Source organism: Panthera pardus, unplaced genomic scaffold, assembly GCF_024362965.1.
Source record: "Panthera pardus isolate Hobbes unplaced genomic scaffold, ASM2436296v1 HiC_scaffold_8, whole genome shotgun sequence".
NCBI lineage: Eukaryota > Metazoa > Chordata > Mammalia > Carnivora > Felidae > Panthera > Panthera pardus.
In genome coordinates, this window is record NW_026527013.1 from 3,013,257 (window position 1) to 3,035,752 (window position 22,496).

The 22,496-nt window shown below is 66.0% G+C and overlaps 2 protein-coding genes across 2 annotated transcripts in view; both read right to left on the reverse strand.

The window, feature by feature from the left end:
* Positions 1–22,496, reverse strand: part of MAP2K2 (mitogen-activated protein kinase kinase 2) — a 211,776-nt gene that overhangs the window by 152,373 nt on the left and 36,907 nt on the right. The window lies entirely within an intron of this gene.
* Positions 4,056–21,404, reverse strand: ZBTB7A (zinc finger and BTB domain containing 7A). Its single transcript, XM_019430867.2, is given in 5 exon segments — positions 4,056–6,087; positions 10,384–10,652; positions 10,654–11,220; positions 11,222–11,656; positions 21,092–21,404. Coding segments are annotated over 4 exon segments (1,755 nt in total). The 5' UTR covers positions 11,642–11,656; positions 21,092–21,404; the 3' UTR covers positions 4,056–5,588.

Consider the following 22,496-nt stretch of genomic DNA (forward strand, 5'->3'; position numbering starts at 1 on the left):
TGGAATGTTCTGGAGCTTAGAGGTGACGATTCCATAGTTGTTGGGATGTGCTAAAGCCTCTGGCTTTACAGGGGGAGACGTGTGTGAATACTTCCAACTCGAAACAAGCCTCTCCCAGTGGACTTGGGAGCACGGGGGACCAGGCCCTTGTGGGGCTGGTGGCTGCCCCCAGCCCCCGCCGGCCCCACCCTCACTCAGCTGAGGGGGGAGGCCTGGGTTCGAACGCCACGTGTGCAGCCACGTGACCCCTGGAGCCGGCACCCTCTATCCCCCCCCCCCCCCAGGCCCCCGCCACTGCTCTCCCAGGCTGTGGCCCCCCAGTCCCCTCTGCCACCCCCCCAGTCTGGGTCCTGCTGGCCTGAGCCCAACTGGGCAACAGTAGGGAGGGCCTCTTCCCGGGGCCGAAAGTGCCCATGTTTGGGAACCCCAACCCAGACGTGGGGGCTGCAGTCCAGGATCCTTCATCGGTTGCTTGGGCTTTGCCCCCCTTCTTCCCGGGGATGTCCGGGAGCAGCCAGCTCGGATCCTTGGTCGCGTCCCCGGGGCCAGCGCGGGGGCCGCACGGGGTGGGGGGGGCCTCTGACAGACTTGGGGTGCCCGAGCGAGCCACCACCACTCCCACCCCCCCCCCACCGGCCTCCAGAAACCCTGCAGCTGGAAACGATGGAGAAGCTCGTCCAGTCCAGCAGTTCTCCCTGCCCGCCCCCGGGCCCCTTCCCAGTGCCACCTGCCAAGACCCACACTGTGGGTCACCTCCTCTGTAGGGGCCCTGGCCTGCCGATGCTGGGGACACACCCGCCCACCCCGGAGCCCCGAGGCCAGGTCACCGCAGGGGCCCCGACTGGTGGTGGGTGCATGAGCCCGGACCCTCAGGGAAGGGGGCCCCCGAGCCCCCACCCACCGTCCCCTGCTCCCCACCTCCCCCCAAACAAAACACAAAGAACATCAAAATCAGGCAAATGAGGCAGCAGCGGTCGTAACAGGCTGCGTTTAGTGGTTTTTTATGTACAAGAAAAATGATTTTTTTTTTGTCTGGTTTTTCATCTTTTGTCTTTTTGTTTTTTGTTTTTATTACTTTTAAAGCTTCTCCCCCCCCCACCCCCAAAAGTGCATTTTTATCAATTGATTTTTTTTAAATCTCCCACACTGTTATAAAGACTCTCAAATACAGTCTATGGAATGTCTGCTCTGTGCTCTGTGCCCCCGGGCACCGCCCCTGCCCCCCACCCCCCGCCCCCGTTCACCAGGCCACGGCCCCCCAAAGTCCAAGGCACCTTGTATCTGGGCCTGGGAGGGGCGGGGGGGGACCCTGGGCCTCAGGAACCCTGGCCATATGGCCTCCAGGCAGCCCGGCATCGGGACGGGGGTCTCCCAGCCCCTCCACCTCCTGGCCCTGCCTGCCCACCCCCTGTGTAAATCTATGTCCTTAGTGCGAGCTAGTCTGAACTCTGAGGTTATGGCTCCCGGGGCGCCCGAGCCCCCAGGCCCTGAACCCGTCTGCGCCAGCCGCCCTCCAGGAGGCTGCTTCCTCAGCTTAAATAAACTTTTTAAATAAAACTGCAATATAAATATCTTTCTTTCTCAAAAAATAGATTTTGCTTTTTTTTTTTTTTTTTTTTCTGTTTTAAATTTTTGTCCTGCTTTTCCTTTCACTCTGTCTGGCCTCCTACAATCCCGGCTGCCTGGACTGCCTGGTCCTGGGGGGCCCCTCCCCCGCCCGGCCCAGCCTCGACCCCACCATGCGCAACGTGTCCAATGCTGCCCCCCCACCCCGCCCCCGACTCCCGCCACCGCCCTCCAACCCCGGAAGGAAGCAAAGGGACAGCCAGGTACAAATGCGACGAGATGGCCACATGGGGGTCTCCTGGGCAAGCCACCCAAGGGGGGGGGCCGACTTTGGTATGGCCTGCTGGAACCCGGAGAGGCGCAGGCCCACACCCGTGCCAGGCTGGGCCTGGTCCGGAACTTTACATTCACTGGGTTTTAAGTTTTGTTTTTTTTTTCTGTTTTGTAGTGTTTTTTTGCTTTTTTTTTTTTTTTTTTTTTTCTTAATCTCAAAAGGTGGGGTCAGGGTGGGGGGGGGGGGTGCTAGGCTGGGAGAAGTAGCAAGGGTGTTAGCCTCTCTCTCCTAGGTCCCACAGGCCAGCTGAGCGCTCCCGGGGGGTGTGGGGGGAGGCCCTCCGGCACACACCTCCCCCCCCCCCCCCGGAGCTCCCCCCCCAACCCTGCCCGGAGCCCCTGGCCCGGACCTCACTCTCGCACACACGCGCACACACATCCACCCAAACTTCACCAAGATGATGGAAATAACAATTTCGCTTTGTTTTTCTTTTCTATTTTTTTTTTTTTTTTTGTACCAGGCAGTTAAAAAAAAAAAAAAAAAACACCCCAAAAAAAGTACAAAAAAAGAAAACACAAAAAAAAAAAAAACCCCAAACAACCAAACAAAAAAACGTTTTGCTGTGTCCTTTCTGACCAGTCAGCACGCTCCCCCTCAAATATTTTTTTTTTTGTTTGTTTGTTTCCTGAAACGCGAGAACTCAGCAGTATCTTTGGCAACACTTGATCACGACCTTAATTTAAAGAATAAAAATAAAATCGATCCACGTCTATGTACAGTATGTGATTGCGCGGGGTCAGGGGCCGGGGTCCTGGCGCTGGGCCCATGCGGACGCTGCGGCCCCTAGGACGGGCGGGCGGGCCAGGGGTTAAGGCGGAGTGGGTGGGCAGGGCGATCAGAAGCGGAGCTCAGAGCTAGGGGCAGGGGTTTAGTGCAATTCCCGAGGAAGTCTGTGTTAAAAGTGTGCTCGGCGGGGATTCAGCCCTTGCCCCCGCCATAGTCCCAGAGGCCTTGATCCCCCCACCCCGAGTCCAGCCGCCCCCACTGGCCAGGACGACAGCTGTGATTTTTCAGTTGGTTTTATTGCGAGGGGGTGTATGAGCGGGGGGGGGGGGGGGGGGGGGGGAGAGGGCTGTCCCCTCAGGGAACCTCTCAGCTGGGGTGGGGTGGGGGGGTCCCTGGCCTGGGCGCTCGAGCTCTCTGCTTGGCCTCCACAGATGGTTCTCCGAAAGGGCTTACTCTATGACACCGGGGTGTGAGGGAGGCCACCCGGCCCTGGGCTCCCCTGCCACCCCCCCTCAGGAGGGGGGGTCCTGAGACATTTGGGGGGCTGACGGGCTCGGGGGGAGGGGTGATGAATAGTATCCTGTAGAAACAATGATGAAAGTTGCCTTCTTAAAAAGCTTCCCTTTAAAAAAAAAAAAAAAAAAGACAAGACGGGGTCTGTCACAGAGCAAAGGGGCACAGGGAGACGGGCCAGCAGCTGGAGGGGGGGGGGGAGCAGGGGCACCCCTCACCTTGGGCTTTGATGGGGGAGGGTCTCGGCTTGACAGAGCGTCTATTTACAGGGTCCCACGCTAGGCATTGCATATGCGAGAGGGCGTCGGGGTGAGGGTGCCCTGGCCTCTGGCAACACGGTCTCCCCAGCCCTGGCCCCCGTCCGTGGCCTGTGGCTCGGTCAGTACCGGGCCTTTGGGGAGCCAGAGGCTGGGGGGAGGCGGGTGCCAGCCCCCAGATTACAGTCAGTGCCTTTGAATAAAAAGAGGGGTGCCTGGGGGAATATAAGGCCCTGGAGGTGGGGCCCCGCCACCTGCCTCGACGGGGTTCACCTGTCCCAGATGGCGGCTCCTTGGTGGCCACAAGGAAGGGCGGCCATGCTGGAGGGCGGGGAGCCCCAAAGTGGGCGAGGGGCGAGGGCAGGGGGCGGGGGGGGGGGGGGGGACTGGATTGCTCTAGCTGGTTGGAAGGCCAGCCCTCTCTCGGGCCCATCCCTGAGCTGGGGAGTCAGTAAGGAGGGTCCCCGCAGACACGGGTGGCCATCGCAGGTGATGAGACACCTCCGAATCAGAACCAAAACGGGACAGAATGGGAGGGGGGTGGGGGTGGGGGGGGACACGGCAGAAACACAAAAAAACCCCACGGTCCTGCCTGCAAGGCAAGGCCCCGGGTCAAAGCACGAATACCTCAGAAGACCTCGCCCCCGTGCCTTCCTGACCCCTGTCACCTCGGGGAACAGAAGTGGATTCTGCGTCTGCGGTGGGTTTTTTTTTTTATTATTTTGTACAAAAATAAATTGACTTTTAGGAATTTCTTTTTGCTCTCTCTCTCGCTCGCTCTCTCTCGCTCGCTCTCTTTTATTTTTTATTTTTATTTTTTTTTGTCTTTTCGACTTTTCATAGAAGTTGGTTGCAACTTGTAAACATTGTTTTAAATTAAGAATTAAGATAAAGTGTAGTACCCGTTCCGTTACAAAGTGCCAAGACTTCTATTTGTGGTTGGTTGTCTTTTTTTGTGTGTGTTTTTTTGTGGTTTTTTTTGTTTTTTTTGTTTTTCCTTTCATTTTGTAAAATGTTGTCTTTATTGCTTTTGTGACACGAGAACGTCTGGCCTCTTCTCCCCTCCTCCCTGCCACCTCGAGACCCTGGGCTCCCTCCGCTCTGGCCTCGTCCACCCCACAATGTTGCTTTGCTCCTCTGAGGAAAGTATATTTTATATATATATATCTATATATATCTATATATAAATTTTGTTTTTAAGGAGGGAAAGAAAAAAAAATCTAAAAAGTGCTTTAAAAACTTGGGAGAGGGCTAAGGGGAGGGTAAAGACAAAAATGTTTTGAATCTCCAAACGTCTCGTGGGGTCTGGGTGGCCTGGGTCGGGGAGCACGGCCTGGGGGGGGGGGGGGGTGGCGGGGCGCCCTGAGCGGCGGTTCGAGGGGGGGGGTCCGCCAGGGTGTAAGTGCCGTGAAGGGAGGCGGCGGCAGCCCCCCCCCCCCCAGGGAGCCACCCTGGCGCCCCCTCCCCCGGCTCCCCTCTCCGGGCCTGGAAATAAATAGATTTGTGTCACAGCGGCCAGGACACGTACAGGACCACAGGCAGGAGCGGGAGGCAGGGAGGCCGTCGGGGAGGCGGGGAGGTGGGGGGGGGGGGAGACCCCCACTTAGTAAGTGCCCTGAGGAAGGAGGATGGGGGTGGGGACAGGGTGCATTTTAACGTCCACTCACAGCGGACAGAGATCGTTTAAGGTCTTGTCTGAAAGACTCATAGAAACCAGCGAGGGGACGAAAACAAAAGCCCACCCCAGTGCCCCAGCCCCCGCGGCCACCCTCACCCCCACCTGGCGCCTGGGGCCCTGACCAGGCCTCAGATGGGACCCCAGACCCCATGCTGGGTGTGCCCCGTGGGGGCGGGGGGGGGGGCTCAGAATCTAGATGTCCCACAAAAACCCCAAACCGAGCCCCGAAACCCGTCGGCGGGGTGGGGGTACGGGGAGCCGGAGCGGGGCCGAGGGTCCCCGCGGAGGGAGAGAACATCATGAAGGAGAAAAATCTCAGAAAAGCACTACCCTAGATTCTGTGGCGCCTCATATATATATATCTGTATATATATATATAGATATAGATATCTGTATATAGATAGATTTTCTTTTTTTGTGTTTTTGGGGGGGTGGTGGGTGATTTTCTCTCTCTCTCTCTCTCTCTGTCTCTCTCTCTCTCTCCTCTCGGGTTTCTGTTTTCTCTTTTTGGTTTTCAGGCAAGTCCGGCCGCGAAGCTGCCGTCGGCGGTGGCCCCGGCGCCCCCGTCGCCTCCCCCTCCGCCGGCACCCGCTACATTCAACCTGCTCAGGCCGTCGGCGCCGGCCTCGTCCTCGTCCTCGTCCTCGTCCTTAAAGTGCTTCTCCCGGCCGTTGCGCCGGCCGTCGGGGGAGCCGGGCGGGGCCGCGGCGCCGGGCGGGGCGGCGGCCCCCGGGGAGGGGTCGGGCCCCCCGAGCGCCCCGCCCCGCACGCGGGGCTTGCGGCCGCGGCGCGAGGGGACGCCGTTGCAGCCGTCCTTCTTGAGGTGTCTGTGCAGGTGGTCGGAGCGCACGAAGGTCTTGCAGCAACTGTCACACTGGTAGGGGCGCAGGCCGGTGTGCACGCGCATGTGGTTCTTCAGGTCGTAGTTGTGCGCGAAGGCCGCCCCGCACTGCTGGCACAGGTACGGCTTCTCGCCCGTGTGCTTCCTCATGTGCACCTTGAGCTTGTCCTGCCTGCGGGCGGGGCGGAGGGGGGGGCGGTCAGCGGGCGCCGGCACCACCCCGAGCCCCGCGGGCCACGGCCGGAGAGGCGGGCCCTCCGCGCAGGGGTGGGGACAAGCCCGGGAATACCGGGGCCCCCGGGGCCGTGGGCCCGAGACGTGGGCCCTCCAAGCCCGAGGAGGGACAAGCCCGGGAATACCGGGGCCCCCGGGGCCGTGGGCCCGAGACGTGGGCCCTCCAAGCCCGAGGAGGGACAAGCCCGGGAATACCGGGGCCCCCGGGGCCGTGGGCCCGAGACGTGGGCCCTCCGCGCTGGGGTGGGGACAAGCCCGGGAATACCGGGGCACCCAGGGCCGTGGGTCCGAGATGTGGGCCCTCCAAGCCCGAGGAGGGACAAGCCCGGGAATACCGGGGCACCCGGGGCCGTGGGCCCGAGACGTGGGCCCTCCGCGCTGGGGTGGGGACAAGCCCGGGAATACCGGGGCACCCAGGGCCGTGGGCCCAAGACGTGGGCCCTCCAAGCCCAAGGAGGGACAAGCCCGGGAATACCAGGGCACCTGGGGCCGTGGGCCCGAGATGTGGGCCCTCCAAGCCCGAGGAGGGACAAGCCCGGGAATACCAGGGCACCCGGGGCCATGGGCCCGAGACGTGGGCCCTCCAAGCCCGAGGAGGGACAAGCCCGGGAATACCAGGGCACCCGGGGCCGTGGGCCCGAGATGTGGGCCCTCCAAGCCCGAGGAGGGACAAGCCCGGGAATACCAGGGCACCCGGGGCCGTGGGCCCGAGATGTGGGCCCTCCAAGCCCGAGGAGGGACAAGCCCGGGAATACCAGGGCACCCGGGGCCATGGGCCCGAGACGTGGGCCCTCCAAGCCCGAGGAGGGACAAGCCCGGGAATACCGGGGCACCCACGGCCGTGGGCCCAAGACGTGGGCCCTCTGCGCTGGGGAAGCGACACCCACAGGGGCTGGAAAACGCCTTGCACTCCCCCCACCCCCCACCGCCACCACTCAAATGGCAGAACCTCTCTGAACCCCTTTTCTCTTATCCATAGAAGGAGGGAAATAATGGGGCTTCCCTCTGGGGGTTCTGCCTGTGGCACCCGCATTCATTCACAACACTAGGCATTTACTGAGTGCCTGCTGAATACCAGACCCTATTTCCGGGGCTGGAAAATACTACAGGGCATGAGGCAACACGCCAGGGTGTTTGGTAACAGAGAGGGTGGCCAGCTGTCCTGGTCTCTAAGACGGAAAGTCCTGCATTCTGGGACAGAGGGTCCCCACCCCACAGCCCCCAGTCTCCGTCAACTCCCCCAGCACCTCTGTCTTTCTCTGCTCTGGCCACGCTGGATTCCTGGCTGTCACTGCAACAGGCTGAGCACAAGCCTACTTCAGGACCTTTGCACATGCTGTTCCTGCTGCCCGGAGCACTTTTTAACCAGATCTTCATCTCTGACTTCCAGCTCAGACGTCACTTCCTCAGACGGGCCCCTCCCCACCTCGCACTCCACCCGACCCACCCCGCGTCCCTCAGGCCACCACCCTTACTCTCGTTTGTGTGCCGGTTTCCTTGGGGCCCGGTGATTCCGGGGCCCCTGCCTGCCCATCTTGCCCCACAGGGAACAGTGCGGAGCCAGCCAAGCTGGCCAACGGATCAGCCCTAAAGCCACGACAGTCCGGGTGCTGCTCTGTGTCACACAGCAGCCACGGCTCTCACACGCGGCCCGAACCCTCGCGACGTGGCCTGCTCAAGCTGAGATGGGCCACCAAGTCCAAAAGGCGCCCCAGATCTTGAAGGCTTCGTTCGCTTAACGTGTCACGCAAACTGGCTCGCTTAGAGCTCTGTCCGCCGATTACACGTTGAACGCAAGAAAAATGGACGTCAAATACGACTCGAGTTACTTTCACCTGTTCCTCTCGCTTTTTAAAAAATGCGCCTGCCGGAAGATGTCAAATCACAGAGGTGACTCATATGATCGCTGGGTTGGCCTCTGGCCGTGGGAGAGGATTCCTGCCTGGAATCCACAGGGCAGGGGCAGAGACCTGGGTCTCCGCAACCCTGGCCAGCATCTGACCCGTTCCTTGCTGCAGCCTCGTGCACCCTACGGCTCAGCCATCCTGGGCCTCTCACTTTTCACACCTACCACAATGCTCAGTGGCGGGACCGACAAACTCCTATGCATCCGTCAAAGCCCCATCTCAAATGTCCCTCCTCCTCCAGGAAGCCTCTCCCACTCCTCAGAGACTTGGTCTCCCCAGGCTCTTCTAGCCCCAGGTCCCTACCTCTGGCACCACCCACAGAGCTCTAACCCTTTCAAGCCTCTCTACTGCCCTGAGGTTCAAGGCCTGGCCCTTTGCAACCAGACCCCTGCCTCTTCTCCAGCCTTATAATCCCACGTGAGTCAACAGAACTCGGGACACAGTGAACTCCTCGTTCCCTGGACCACCCGGGTCTCTTAGCCCCGAGGGAGCTCCCTTCCCTCCACCTCCTCAGAGTCTACACGAACACGGTCTCCCGCTTGTCCCGTCCAGATCCCAGCGCGGGCCAGGTCCAGAGGGGGCAGCAGGGACTCCGACTGAGGAGCAGAGAGACTCCTCCAGTTAAGGCTCAGAGAGGCAAAGCGACCTGTCCCAGGCTGCACAGCGGGCCAGGGGCTGCCCGGTGGTGGGGTGGGGGTGGAAGCAGCCTGTTTCGTCACCCCGAGCCCTGGTCCGGGTAATTATAGCCCCGGCTGCCACAGGCCCCGCTTACTCAACTCTCTAGTGTGACTCACAGGGGCCCCTGGGCTCCCTGGCCTGAAGGAAGGCGTGGGGGCTGGGGCCCTGGGTTGGGGGCAAAGAGGAGCCAGGTGGGCACGTGGGGGTAGAGGCCCGGCCTGGTGTGGCTCTCCCTGCCTCAGTTTCCCTGCCTGGTAAACAGGATCAGCCTGAGTCAGGGTGGGGTAGAGCCAGGAGAACTCCAGCTCAGAATGAAGCCACCTGAGGCCTGTCATTAGGGGTGTGGGACCGGGGCGGGGGGGGGGGGGGGGAGTGTCAGGGGAGCCCCAGGCCCCTTCTCACCTCTCCAGATCCTGGCTTACTGGGCCTCTACAAAGCTGCCCTCCTGGGCCCAGAGACCCTGAGGGCACGGCCCACAGCCACCTTAGGGACCCCTGTCTGGAGGAAGAGGCAGCCCCGAGACTAACAGTGCCCCAATCTCACCAAATGGGGGGGGACAGGCCCCCAACTAGATTCCTACCTCCCAGCTGGCACCCTTTACCCCTTGCTTAGGGTCCTGAGCCCTGCAGTCTGGGCCACACCCTCTTCTCCTGGCCTGGTGGGGAAGGGGCCGGGGGTCAGCCCCTAGATCCTGTCCCGATGGGGCAGGGCCGGGAAGCCGGGACAATGGCCTCTTTCTTCAGCCTGGGTGGGCGTGGCTGGGGGAACCCCAGGGCGGGTGGGGGTAGGGGGTGATGCTGAGTCACCCAGCCTGGCCAGGCCCCTGCACGCCAGCCCCCCGCGCCCCCCCCTCCCCCCCGCCGCCGGCTGGCCCACAGGGCCCAGCCGGCCAGCTCTGGACTCTTAAGACCCAATCACAAATTCCCCTAGCCTGGCCTCCAACTCCTCCTGCCTAGGGACCAAACCCAGCGGCTCCCATGTCCATTTCCCTCCTGCTGCCAGCCCGCCCGCGACCCCAAGCTGAACTGGCCTCAGGGCCTTTGCAGTGGCGCGACCCCCAAGCTGAACTGAGCCTCAGGGCCTTTGCAGTGGCGCTTCCCTCCTCGGGGACTCAGCTCTCTGTTTAAAACAGCCGCCGCCCCCCTCCCTGGTTCTCTGCTCCCAACCTGTCTTCTCAGCTCTGTGGTTTTAGCTCACACACGCCCCATGGCCCGCACGGGGATTCTGGCGTGCCTCTCCGCTCCTGGGTCCCCGGGGGCCTAGGACAGGGCCTGGCGCCCAGCAGGTGCTCCGTAAATGCTGGCCGAGTAGAGCGAGTCCCCCGGGGCTCCTGGGAGACTCAGGGAGGCAGCCCGGCTCCCCCTGCCCTACGGGGCAGCCACCCTCTCCCCAGGCAAACGTCGGCCTCCAGTCCGGATGAGAAGGACGCCCCCCACCCCCGACTCCCGGGCCTTCCCTCGAGCCTGAGCCTCCCGTGGTCCGGCCCCGAGGCCTATGGGCTCAGCCTGGGGAGCGCCCGAGCCCTCCCCCGCCCGAGACAGAGAAAGCACCATCCCCGGAGGGGACAGCGGTGCTGCGGGGGGGGGGGGGGGCTGGGTGGGGGTCCCGGCGTCCCCAGCTGCACCCCGCCCCGCGGCGCACCGGCTCACCTGGTGAATCGGACTTTGCAGATGTTGCACTCATAGGGCTTCTCTCCGGTGTGGGTCCGGATGTGCCGCGGCAGCTTGCCGGCGCCCTGGATGACCTTCTCGCAGATGGGGCACTTCTGGAAGGCCTTGGCCCGGATCTTCTTTTCCACCTTCTGCGACCAGGCCGGGTAAACATCCCCGTCGTGGGCGCCGCTGAAGTACTTCAGGTAGTAGTCCACGACGCCCTTGTCGTCCGCCCGCGACTCGTCGTCGCTGTCCCCCGCCGCCGCCAGCCGCCCCCGCCCGGCCCACCGATGACATCATCTGCTGCAGCAGCGTGCTGGCCGCCAGCCCATCCGCGTCGGGCCCGTCCCCGTCCCCGTCCTCGGCCGCGCCCGACAGGAAGCCCGGAGAGTCGCCCGGCTCGGGGGCCGCCTCCGACAGCGAGGCCGCTTCCTCCTCCCCACCCCGGCTGTAGTGGCCGTTCTGCGTGGCGGTGGCCGGCGGGGCCACGGGCGGCGGGAAGAGGCCCCCGGCAGGGGCGTCCTCGTCCCGCTCCGGCCACAGGCCCGGGTTGCTGTCGCCCTCGTCCGCGTCCCCGGCCGAGGGCCGCTCGGCCGGCGGCCCCGGCCCGTAGAAGTCCAAGCCGTTGCAGTCGCCGGCGGCCACGGCGGCCACGGCCGCGGCCACGGCCTCCTTGGTGGCGTCCAAGTCCTCGTCGGACGTGCCGAAAGCAGACCAGGGGAAGGCGGAGGTGGGGGGCAGGCTGTTCATGGGGTTGCTCTGGAAGAACTCGAGGTACTCCTTGGCCCGGAGGAGGTTCCGCTGGTCGGTCTGACCCACGAGGTCCAGCTGCCCCGGCGTCGGCGCCCGCGTCGGCCGCCAGGATCTGCCGGTCGAGGAGGTCGGCGCACACGTGGCTCACGGCGGGGATCTCCAGCAGGCGGGCGGCGCTGAGGATGTCGCCCACGTTGGCCGTGCTCACGGTGAGCGTGGCCGTGTAGGCGAAGTCCATGAGGGCCGTGAGGGCCTCGGCGCTGACGAAGTCGATCTCGTACACGTTCTGCTGGTCCACCACGGCGCCCGACGTGAACAGCTTCTTGAAGTACTGGCTGCAGGCCGCCAGCACCGAGCGGTGCGTGGGGAACTCCCGGCCCTCCACCAGGATCACCACGTCGCACAGCAGGCCCTGCGTCCGCTGCTCGTTGAGTCCGCTCAGGATGTCGCTGCTGTGGTCAGGGAACGGGATCCCGATGGGGCCGTCCACACCGCCGGCCATCTTCCGCGCCGAGACCTGCAGCGCCAGGTGGGGGGGGGGGGAGGGAGGGAGGGAGGGAGTAGTGATCGTGAGGGCGCGGGGTGGTGGGCGCACCGGCCGGGGCTGGGGACCCCCGGAAGGCAGCGCCCCCCCCCCGCCCCGCCCCCAGCCTCAGTTTCCCAGCTGTGCACCAGGGCAGGCGGACGTACAGTGCTGCCTTATCAACCGGCAAAACCCACGCCGGGGGCTCGAGCGACAGATCCTGACTCCCCACCCCCCCCACCCTCCCTCCACCAGAGGGCCCCCTAGAGTGCCAGGCAAGGGATGATTTGAGGCGGTACGGGAGCACACAGTAGGCACTCGATAAATGCCTTGCTTCCTAATGAATCTGAGTGCTGGCTTCTGCCCGCACCCTCTCTAAGGAGGCGGTGAGGCAAGGCACCCACTGTGCGCTGTCATATGGCCGAGCCCCCGGCAGTCCCTGCGGGCAGCACCGTCTGCCCTGTGGAGGTGAGAAAACAGGGCTCCCGGTGGAGAACCACGCCCACGGCCCCTCAGCCGTACCCTGACTCAAACCTGGGATGTGTGACCCGGGGGACAACCCGGTCGTCAGTCCCTGCCTGGCCCCTGGCCTTTTCTGACCTCCCAGTGAGGCTCCGAGTCAGGAGGAAAGGGTAAGGCCAAGACCCAGGGACCAGGCTGTGGGCGTGCCCTGGAGGGGCGGAGCCAGTGGCCACAGGACAAGCCACTTCCCGCTCCTCGCGGAGCCCCCAGCACGGAGCCCCCAGGACGACGCAGCTCAGCTTGGCCCAGGCACAGCAGAGAGTCACGGGGTGGGGGCGGGGGGGAACGACTGCCTGAGGCTCCTTTTCCCTGCCCACCCAGGCTGAACCCCCAGAGGAGAAGTAGGGGCTTTCTGTCCACCTCATGCCCACCCGGCTCCTCCCCAACTCTTGGCCACCCTGTTCGGCCCAGGGCCTCAGTCTCCCCATCTGTCGAATGGACAGAGAGGCCTTTGGAAAAGCTGGCGGTAGTGGTGGGGGACACTCCGTCTGTCCTGCCCCTCTCCCCCACTCCCTTTTTCCGCCTTCCCCTGGGCTGTGACTCATCACCCACTCGGGCGCTTGTGCAACCCTCTGGCTCCTGTCCCCACCCCTCCACCCTCTCTGGGGAGCCCCCAGCTGCCCCAAGCCACCCAACACAACCCACGTTCCTCCGGTTGCCCAGCTCTCAGGACAGAGCCCCCAGACATCTCCCGGGAGGGGGGCCGCGCCTTCCTTGGCCTGAGGGCCTCGGGACCCCCAGCCCCCCAGGCAGAGCACGAGCAGCCCAACCCAGCTCCAACCCACATCCCTCCCGCCGCGAGTGGACCAGCCTGGCGAGGGACCCCGGGGTTGGTCTGGCCCGACCCAAGGCCAGGCCGGGACTGTCCCGACCCGGGGCCGCCCTGGGAGCAGGGCCCTGGCCCTGGGGCTGACACAGAGGCCTTTGTGTGGCCACTCGGGCCGGCACTACACTTCCCAGGACGCCTCTCTCTGCGGCCCGCCCTCTTTCCCGCTGACCACACCAGCTGCTCGGCTCCCCCCTCTGTTCCGCCAGCCTGTGGTGGGGCCGTGGGGGGGGGGGGGGGGGGGGGGGGGGGAGGCTCAGATGTGGCTGTTGGGAGCAGGAGATGGGGGGGGGGGGACGCCCGACCCCATCTGAGGCCCAGCCACGGAAGCCTCGGAGGAGCCCCTGTGGCGGCTCCCACCCCCTGCCACCATCTGCCGTCTGGCCCCAGGCCCCAGGGAGCAAGTGGGCAGATGGGCTCCGGATCAGACTGGCCTCGGCCCTCCTCACCCCCTTCTGATCCGGGCCACCAAGGCCTCAAGATGGCCACCGTGGCCCCGCTTGCCATCCTCCCCCCAGGTGCCTCAAGGTCCGGACCTGCAATGGTTCAGAGCATTCACCAGCACCTTCCCCCCCCACCCCCCGCCCCCCAGGCTGCCCCACCCCTGCCTTCCCACGGGCACTGCGCCTGCCGGGCAAGGGGGCTGGCGCAGCCCTGGTCCCAAGTATGAAGATGCTCGGGCTCCGGTTTGCAGCCGGCTGGGGGAGCAGGCACGGGGCGCCGGCCCGGGCCCTGGGCCTGGGTCTGCACCAGCCAGGCGAGCCTGCAGCGTGGCGCGGCCCGTAGGTCCAAAGGCCACGTCTCTGTCCCCTCCAGCCAGGGCCTCTGTTTCCCCCACGTAATCCTAAGAGACCCCCCCACCCCCAGCAAGCCGTTGCCTCATCCCTCAGCCTGGAAACTAAACTGGGTCTGCAGACAACCTGGCCCACACCCTCCCGCCACCTGCGTGCCACACCCCAGGCCACTGCCCCCACCCCTTGGGGCCCCTCCCTCTAAGGCAGAGGCAGAAAACCCCGCGCGGGTCAGGCGGGCGACCCGGCAGTTAAAAGGCACCTGTTTGCTGAACACCCACTGTGCGCCACGGCATCTTCTCGCCAGGACAGCCGTGTGGCCTCCTGCACCCTAAGAGGCCCGGCCGGCACCTGACACCCAGTAGGTGCCCCCACGCCAGGTGGCTGCCTCGGTCAGGACGACCCAATGAAACTTCTCTCCTCCAGGAAGCCCCACCCCCACGCCGGCCAGGTCCCCACCCTCCAGGGCCAGGGTCCTCACAGCTCGGGCCCACACCCACCCAGCCCATCTTTCATCAGAGCCCCGCCCCCGCCTCCATGGGATTTCCGGGGCGCTCGGTGCTGACTCGGCGGCGGCCGAGGGGCAGGCCTCAGCAGGCTCCCCCCCTCCCCCCACCCCCGCCGCCGGCGCACAGTAGGGGCGCAGCAAACCGGATGAACCAAAGACCACAGAGCTATGCGCGGAGTGAGCCCACACCCAGCCCCGCCCACCCGGCTGGCGCGCTCCCCCGGTCCCACCTCTGAGCTAACCTAGGGTCATTTATTTGCCGCACTGTTTCCAAGGCGGCAGAACCCCGGGCCTGTCGGGAGCCCTCCCGGGGCCTCCCGTGTGCCCTGGACGACTGGGGACTAACTGGCACCTTGTTTCATCCTTCTCGCTGTAAGCCCAGGGCTTTACAGACGAGGAGAGGCTCAGAGAGGTGAGGAGGCCTGGGCAAGGGCACACAGCAGACCAGCGGCCAGGCCGGGGACCCAGCGCCAGGTCAGGAGTGCCCCCGCCTGGCCCCAGGAGCAGCAGGTGTGGCAAGGGCATCCTGAGCGCGGGGAACAGGACAGGCAAAGGCCTGGAGGTGGGCGCCCCAGAGAGGGACAGGGGGAGGAGGCCCTATTTACCGTGCTTCCCAAGGTCAGGGGCAAGGTGAGGGTTGGGGCGGGCCTCCTCCTTCGCCCCCCTCCCCAGACTCCTGGGGAAGGAGAGGGGGCGGCCAGCAGGGGGTGGGCAGGTAACTGCCACCTGCTGTCTTCCTGGAAGAGGGGGCGAGGGGGGTTGCTTAATGAGCGGTTGAGGCCTGTCTACCCCCCACGCCCCGGCCCCGACACAGAGTAGAACAGGAAACCAAAGAAGGGACCTCTGACACCTACTATGTGCCGTGCACAGCAGTCCGAGCCCAAATCCCAGGTCCTCCACTTCCAGGCTGTAGGACACTGGGCAAGAGGCAGGGCCTCTCTGTGCCTCAGTTTCCTCGGAGGTCATGACAAGTGCCAAGGGGACTGGGGCTGCTTGAGGCCCAGGGTCCCAGCCCCACCTATTCAGCAAACTCTGCCTGAGGACCTACTGTGTGCCGGCATGTGTCCGCAAAGGCCCAGTGAGGCTGCTTACTGACCCCCCCCCCCCGGGGCCTCCTTGAGGATGGGGGGACTCCGAACTTAACCTCCGAACGTGACTCCAGGAATTCAGCCCCCTCTCCACCTACTGCGTGTCAAGGAAGTATGTGGTGAGGCCCCAGGAGGAAGCCAGGGGCGAGGAGCCCTCACCTGGAGGGGAAAACCAGACCCAGAGAGGGTGGGTGGCCGGCCCAAGGTCACACAGCAAGTCTGGTGCCCAGGTGCGGTCGCCAGGCCCACGCCCAGCCGCCCCCGCCCCCTCCCAGGCCAGCGGCCTGTGTTGCAAGGTTGGTCCCAACGGGTAACCCCGCCCTGACCTGGTGCCAATCCCTGCCTGGCCCGGTCCCCGGCCTGGGGTTTAATGGGACAGGAATGCAGCGTCCCGATTAGGGAGTGGGGGGCACCAACGGCCCAGGGTGGCTGCCGGGCTGCCAGCCCGCCTGTCCTCACAGGCCTCCAGCCAGGCCAGACACCAGCAAACAGGCCCTCGGCCATTTTATGTGTCCATTTATTGCCCTAAATGGGGAGGGGCTTCCTGCCCAGGCCTTAAAGGGCCAGAGGCAGGAAGGCTGCAGGCCGGTGGGAAGTTGGGGGGCGGGGGGTGCTTCGAGGAGGTCACGAGGATCCCATCTGACCCCCAACTCATGGGTGGGGCTGAGGCTCACCCTATTCCCACGCTCTCGAGGGCTGTCGCGGGCCAGGAAGTAACAGCCCTGACACCAGTCCCCGGCTTCCAAGAGGAAGCCCCGGGAAGCCAGAGCCACTCGTGGGGAGTTAGAAGGAATGAGCTTCCCATCACCTGGGGGTAAGCAAAGCCAGGCTTCACAGATTCCCATCACGGTCTAGCCCACCCTTGCTCAGGCTGTACCTGCTTGGACAAAATGCCCAGAAGGGGCCTGGCTGGCCTCTCGAAGCTGTCCTCTCGTTCGTCCAGACCTCTCCCTCCCTCCCCCGAGGCCTGCTTGTTACCAGGAGGTGCCTGCACCTCCCACCCACCCCCCCCCCCGCCCCCAGCCCGGGCAGGTGGATCGCTAAGCCTGGAGGGCCCAGACGAGGGGGAGCCTGGCCCGTGGGGGCCTTGTGTCCTGTGCCCACGAACCCGCCAGCTCCCTCCCATCAAACACATCCTGATGGGAGGTGGGACGGGGCCTTGTTTTCCAGTTAAACCAGAAAGGCGTGGGTGGGGACACTTCCACCGAGTGGCCGCTCACAGCCTGCTGGGGGGACAGATGGAGGGGCCAGTCCTTTGGCCAGGCTCTTCACAAGCGCCAGATTCTCAGCAGGGCCCCTTCCGCGCTTTGGGGCTCCACTCAGGACTTGGGCCCCGAGGGCAGGCGCTGCTCCTCAACAGGCCCGACCCTGATCTCGACAGGGGTCCTTACAGGTCTGTAATCACTGCCCCACTTTACGGGTCAGGAAACTGAGGCTCAGAGAGGGGAAGTGACTCGCCCAGGGTCACACAGCAGAGCTCACTTTGAACACAAGCCCACTGGCTCTGTACTGCCCGACTGGTCCTTCCCAGGCTCCTCCCCCCTCCTCCACACTGCCCCCAGGTACCAGCAAGGGACTGAACCCCCTACCCTGGAGGACTTGGGGCTGAGGACAGCTTATTCTCACCCCCCCTCAGAGCTGCCTCTGCCTCAGAAAAGGGAGAGGTTTGCCTGAGGTCACAGAGGGAGCCTGGGGCAGGACTGGAGTCCTGCTGACATCTGTGAACTCAGGACAGGGGGGCCCTAACCCCTGGTCACCAGGGATGCAGCACTCTCCCAGGCCCTGACACCGCACGACAGTCGCTCAGCCAAGTCTCCTGGAGAATCGGGGACTAAACCCTCAGGACCACAGGTTTGGGCTGATGGCGAGAGTGAGGCTGGCAGAGGGGCGGTGACCTCCCCAAGGAGACCTCAGGTGGAGGTGAGGGCTGGGCTGGGACTGGACCACACTGGCCCCCACCCAAGCCTGTTCCTCTGGTCCCCACTGCCCAGGGCTGTTGCAGGGCGGTTTATGGTCCATCAGGTGCCTGGAGCACAAGGTGACAGGTGAAGGGGTTCTGCATGTCTCAAGTGGCCGGGCTGGCGACACACTCCGCCAGAATCCCCACTGCGCCGAGTTGACCTAGGTGCTCCCTCCATGAGGGAGGGCAGGAAAGAGGACACAGGTAGACCCACAGGCACCACGCAGGGAGAACCCTGTAACCCCAATTTACAGCGGGGGACACCCAGGCTCCAAAAGGCCAAGGGGCTTGTCCAAGGTCACACAGCAGCTAGTGGGTCATTCGAAACCCCAGCAGACCTCGGGCCAGCTCTGCTGCAGAGGGGCTGGCCCTGAGTCTCAGCTTTAGCGAGGTGACCTCAGTCATCTTGGGTATAATGGGTCATAAAACCCAGAGCCCTGCCCATCTCCAGGGGCCAAGGTGCCAAGGTGCGGGACTGTGGCTCAGAGAGGGCAGGAAAGGCCTTAGCGAGCCATAAAAGTGCCTGCCACAGAAGGCTGGGGAGGCGAGAGGACAAGGGGCTCATGCTGTGTGACCTTGGGCACCTGGCTGGCCCTCTCTGAGCCTCGCTGTCCTCTTTGGACACAGGGTTTCATAAGCCCCAGGAAGTCTCCATTTGGCCTACAAATGCCGGCTCTCAGCCCCCAGGCCCCCAGGAAGAGAAGTGGGTGGGTGCCCCTCAGCTGAGAGGAGACTCGTCTTGTGAGCCAGGAGGCAGGACCATGAGGGTCAGACCCAGGCCCAGCTAGGTGACCTTGGGCTGCTCTCTGCTTCCCTCTGGGCCTCAGTCTCCCCTGCCCAACACGGCACCTGCTCCGAGGGTTGCTGTAAGCCACCCCCCCCTCCCTGCCCCGGGGTCCCCACACGCGTGTCTAGCCTCCCCTCCCAGCCTTGGTTTCCTCCTGTGGCAAAGGGGACTGCCACCAGCCTGACCCAGCTATAGGTCAGAGGGCCCCAAGGAAGAGAAAGGAAGGGAAAAAGCAAACACGAGTACTTGCTACGGCCTCAGGAACCTTCCCCACTGGATGAGACCCAGCTCTGCCAGGCCTCAGTCTCCCACACAGAGGAAAGGGCGCATCAGCTCCCTGCGGCCACCCCCTGCTGCTTCTCCTAGGGCCTGTGCTGAGAGTTTCTCGTGGCTCCCGGCCCGGGCCAGGGTGCTGACTGGCCACCACGCAGCCAATCAGAACTGAATAATAAATACCCCCCCAAAGTGACCCTCGAATTAAAATTTCAGTGTCCCCGTTGGCTCCTCTTTCCCTCATTAGGCATGCGGATCCCAGGCCTCCGCTCTTCCAGTCACCGGCTCCTGCCCCCCCTTCTCCCCTAGGCTCCCGTCTCCACAGCGATGGCTGGCGGTAAACAGAGCCCCGAGCCCAGCCGACAAGTGCCAGGCCCGGTGCGCTCTAGGGGCCCCAGCGGGGGTGGCCCCCAGGGGAAAATGCCCCCTGCACGGAGCCGAGCCTGGACTCCCCGGACCTCTCCCAAGACCAGCTCTGCCAATAGGAAGTGATCGGCTGGTCCTGCGGAGGGCCCCCCCAGTGTGGGAGCGGCACACTCAGGGTTACGCCCTGGCCGTGTTGTGGTGGGGGGGGGGGGGGGCGCTGACATGGAATCCCGGATGCCCTCTCCAGCCGGCCCTGCTCCCGGAGGCAGCTGGCAGGGGGAGGGGGTGCGTAGTAAACCAAGCCTGCCACCCATGGGTGAACCAGGTGGGCACACCCGGGGAAGGGGCACCAGCACCTCTCTCACTTCCGCCGCCCGGCTTGGGGGGGGGGGGGGGGGTGGGGGGAGGAGTTGTCTGCCTCCCCTGCCGGCTCACTCCACTGCTGGCTGCATTCCCCAAACATTTAGTGGGCGCCCACTGGGTGCCCCAGCCAGGTTGGACAGCAGTCTCTTGCTGCGGTCCACCGGGCTCCCCAGCCAGCAGTGCCACCCAGAACCCGCAAAGGCCTGTGCCCGGGGGAGGGGGGGGGGGGGTGCACCGGCCCCGGCGCTCAGTTCAGGCCCCTGCCTGGTTCCAGGCCCGGGACTGGGGGAGGGGGCTGGTTCCCAAGCCAGGGAGGGAGGAAGGGCGAGGGAGGGGGCCGGATCCCACCAGCTCACCCCCTCCTCTGCCGGGACTCAGGGTTCGCACGTGGTGGTGGCGTCAAGGGGAAGGAGGGGGGTCTGAGCCAGAGGAGACGGGGTCACGCGCTTTGGGGGCGCGGGCGGCGGGGAGAGGGGTGCTCTCCGCCCCCTCCCCGGGGGCCGGAGCCGCGCGGCCGCGCGGGCGGGGCAAGGGGCCAGGCCTGTCCCCCCACCCAAGGCTGAGTCAGGCCCGGGCGGGGGCAGGAAGCGGCCCCCTCCCCCGCCCCGGCCGCAGCGCGCGGCCCCCGCCCCGGCCCGCGGGCCCCCGCCGCACCGCCCGCGTGGGGGGCTCCTACCTCCTTCCCGGGGCAGCGGCGAGGGGGCCCGGCCCCGGCGGCGGCGGTGGCGGCGGCTGCGGCTGGGCTGGCTCCCTCCGAGGGGCCGGGAGGCGGCAGTGAGCCTGGCCCCGCGCCACCCCCCGCCGCCGGCGGCCAATCCCCACCCGGGCTGGGGGGAGGGCGATGCAAATTACCCCGGATCTGGGTCCGCCCGCCCGCCTCCCCCACGCCCGGGCCCGGCCTGCACTAGGCCGCGCATCCCCGGGCTCGCTTGCGCCGCGCGGCCGCTGGGGCCGCCGCCCTCCCCGGGGAGCGCCGGGTGGGTGACCCCCCCCTCCCCTACCGGGGCGGGGGGCCGAGGGGAGGGGGGCTGGGGACGGTTACACAACCAGGCGGGGAGGGGCCCCGGGGCGGGGAGGGGGCCGGCCCGCGGGCCGCGCAGCCGGAAGCCGGGGACCGCCACCGGCCCCCGGCGAGGGGAGCCCGGCTTCAGGCCCCGCCTCCGGGCCGGCTCGGCCCGCCCCCGCGCCGCGCCGCGCGATCGGTCCGCGCCCATTGGTTCGCCGGCCCGCCGCTCACCGCCCCTCCTCCGCACCGCCCCTACCCGCGGACCGCGGCGGGCCGCCGGCGCGAGGCACCCTGGGACTTGTAGTCCCTGCCGCCTGCCACCTGCCAGTCGCAAGCGGTGGGGGGACTACGGCGTCCAGAAGCCCCCGCGGCCGCGCCCGCCCACCGGGACACTCCACCCCTTCCCCCTCCTTTGCAAAGCCCCCCTCCCTGTTTTTTCAGCCCCCTCCCCCCCCCATCCCCCATGGAGCTCAATCCTGGCCAACTCCAACGTATGCACGCAGCACCGAATAGGCCCCCGGGGGGCGAAAGCACCCCCAGTACCTAGCTGCAAACTTAGCACGCGACGCGCCCCCCTATCTCCCCACGCCGGTTCCCCCCCACCCTCAATGCGGCCCCGCTTCCCCTCCCCCGCTCCCCGCGCGTCTGGGATCCCCGAAAAGCCATGCACTGGGGCGCGGGGGGGGGGGGTGTGCTGGGGCATAAGCCCATGCACTTCGCCCCCAATCCCCCTTCCCGGGCGGCGCCCCCTCCCCGCGCTCGGGATCCAGGGCGCTCCCAGCCTCCGGGCAGCTGCCAACCACCCCCTCCTCTGAAACTTGCGGAACGTCCGCGGCTTCCCGGATCTCCCCTTCCCGAGAGGGCAGAGGTGGGCGCAGCGCCCCCGGCCCGTCCCCGCCCTGCACCCCGTGCGGGGGGCCGCGCCGGGCGCTGACTTACCTCGCGCGGCCGGGCCGGGGCCGGGCCGGGCCGGGGCGCGAGGGGCCGGGGCCCGGAGTTGGGACTGGGCTCCTCGGCCGCTCGCCTCCGGGGTCCGCGTCTCTCGCTCTCCGCCTCTCGCGCTCTCCACTCGTCGCTCCCTCGCTCCGGCGGCGGCGGCGGCGTCACTGCCCCTACAGTAACTGTACAGTACAGCCAAAGCCCCGTATGATGCTCGCGACTCCCTTCCTGGTTTCTCCGAGGGCAAGAGGGGTCCTCCCTTGTCTTAAAGGTGCCGCAGCCGCCGGCCCCCCCCCCACGCCCAGCCCGCCCCCCCCCACCCCGGCCTCGGAGGCCAGAACAGGCTCGGCAGGTCCCCTCTTGCCACGTCTCTGCCCTCCCGTGGGGCTTCGCCCGCTGCGCCGGGGAGACCGGGCTGTTATTAGGTTTTGTCAAGTTGGTGGGGGGGGGTCCAACCCGCCCCCGGCGCGCCCCCCCTCCTCTGACCTCTCCGCCCCGCTGCGCGGCGCCGTGCCAGCTTGCCAGCTTATCTGGCCCCAGAGCTCCCCGGGGCGCGGGGGGAGCGGGCCCCCCGGGGTGGAGGGGGGTGGGGGCCTCCAGATAAACAGGCCCCCAGCCTCTGCGCAGGGGCGGGTGCGGGGGGGCGCGGGCTTTGCCCCCGACGCCCGGGGCGTGGCAGGATGGCAGCGGGGGCGGGGAGGGCTGTGCGCACTGCGAGGACCGACGCGGGCGTGGGTCGCGGCGGCCTGGGCCGCTGGGGGTAGGGGGGGGCGAGGGAGCGGGGACCCCGGGCCAGGCGCCGGCCCTCCCGGGGCCTCAGTTTGCCCCGCCGCAGAAGGGACCCGGGGGCGGGTTTTCGACTGACGGCTTGGGTCCGCTGGGCTCCCGGGTCCCTAAATGAAACAGCCAACCTGCCTGCCCGCGATTATATAAAAGAGTCGCCTCCGCCCGCTGCGCCAGGGGCGTAGCGGGGGAAGGGGTTGGCGAGGGGCGGGCTGGGCGGTTGTTTTCCCGGCTTGCCGAGTTCCCCCACCCAACTGCGGGCCGCTGGGCTGGACGGGGACCGGGCCCCGGACGTCTGGGTCCTGCGGGCCGTTCGCTCAAGGGTCTGCGTGGCTCCGGAGGGGGCAGAGATGGGGAGCGGGGAGGCGTTGGCTCAGCCCGACTTTTTTCCCCTGTCCATTTCTCCCACTTCCTCCCCGGTCGTGGGAGAGGTCCGGCGGGGCACGGGGGAGGGGGAGGAGGGGCCGCGCGGTGAGAACAGCCTGACCCGGCCCGGCCGGCTGCCCGCTGCACACAGTAGGCGCCTGGGGAGGGCCGGCCGGTGCGATCAGCCGCGCGAGGGGCTCTGGGCCTCAGTTTCCCCTTCCTCCTTCCCTCGGACGGAGAGGGCTGGCACCTGCTT